Source organism: Volvox carteri, assembly GCF_000143455.1.
Source record: "Volvox carteri f. nagariensis unplaced genomic scaffold VOLCAscaffold_37, whole genome shotgun sequence".
In the NCBI taxonomy this organism is placed as follows: domain Eukaryota; kingdom Viridiplantae; phylum Chlorophyta; class Chlorophyceae; order Chlamydomonadales; family Volvocaceae; genus Volvox; species Volvox carteri.
In genome coordinates, this window is record NW_003307580.1 from 737,971 (window position 1) to 738,837 (window position 867).

At 52.0% G+C, this 867-nt stretch overlaps 1 protein-coding gene across 1 annotated transcript in view; it reads right to left on the bottom strand.

The window, feature by feature from the left end:
* The window catches only part of VOLCADRAFT_94432 (uncharacterized protein), a gene marked incomplete at both ends in the record, with an annotated part of 5,809 nt that extends 5,202 nt beyond the window's left edge, over positions 1 to 607 (bottom strand). Inside the window, one exon of the mRNA XM_002953657.1 lies at positions 323 to 607. Coding sequence (XP_002953703.1) covers positions 323 to 607 — 285 coding nt within the window. The remainder of the gene's footprint in view (positions 1 to 322) is intronic.
* Between the last annotated feature and the right edge of the window lie 260 nt (positions 608 to 867).

Genomic DNA, 867 nt, shown 5'->3' on the forward strand with positions numbered 1-867 from the left:
GGCCAGCTACTCAGCACATGCTGACGTGCACGTCAGCAGCCCCAGGCCACCTACCTACATAGCGCCTACATAGCAAGTAGCAAGCCCCTAAACGCTCCAAAGAACACAGCGATTGGCAAACTGCCGAACTGCACACCATGATACCAGGCACCACATGCCAGTCGGTGTACCCCGCTGCNCATTACGTAATGGGCAGGTATACCTTCCCCCGGGGAAGGTATACCTTCCCCCGCGAAACTGCATACGCGTGCTGAAAAGCCAGTGCATGAAACACCTGGAAGCGTAGCAAACAACACGGACCACGTCTAACATTTTAGCGGACCAAGCCCTGACAAGCTAACAACACCGTCACACACCGCAGACCCGAGAACTGTGAGGCCTGAGTGCGCAGGGTGGGGCAAAACGTGCAGGCCAGCTTCACTGCGTTGTTTACCAGCACAACGTTGAAGAAAGCCCACCAGGAAGCATGGCTATTTCGCTTGCTGTCTTTCAGCTTCTCGTAAAATTCCTTGGCCGAGTACTCCTTGCCATTGTAGGTGTAAGTATCCTTGCTGGACTCGTGCTTGCCCTTCGGCGGCTTGCCAGAGGCTTCACCGACGTCAGCCATTGGGAATGTAACTCAGTAACTATTCGATGAGTCCTCAGACAGCTTCACCTAAAGTTTCTCAGGACCACCTAAGGTCTCTGCTAAGGTTTCGGAGCTGCCGTACATCTAAGGCGCCAAAAAAGGCCATCTAATATCTATAGATATTAGCTAGGTTTAGTTTCTAAAGGTTCTCATATAAGTTAAGAAGTTTAGTCTTAGATGACTTCCAACCCTACTCCTGAACCACCTTCCCACCGGAGGGTACCCTCCTGTACCACCCT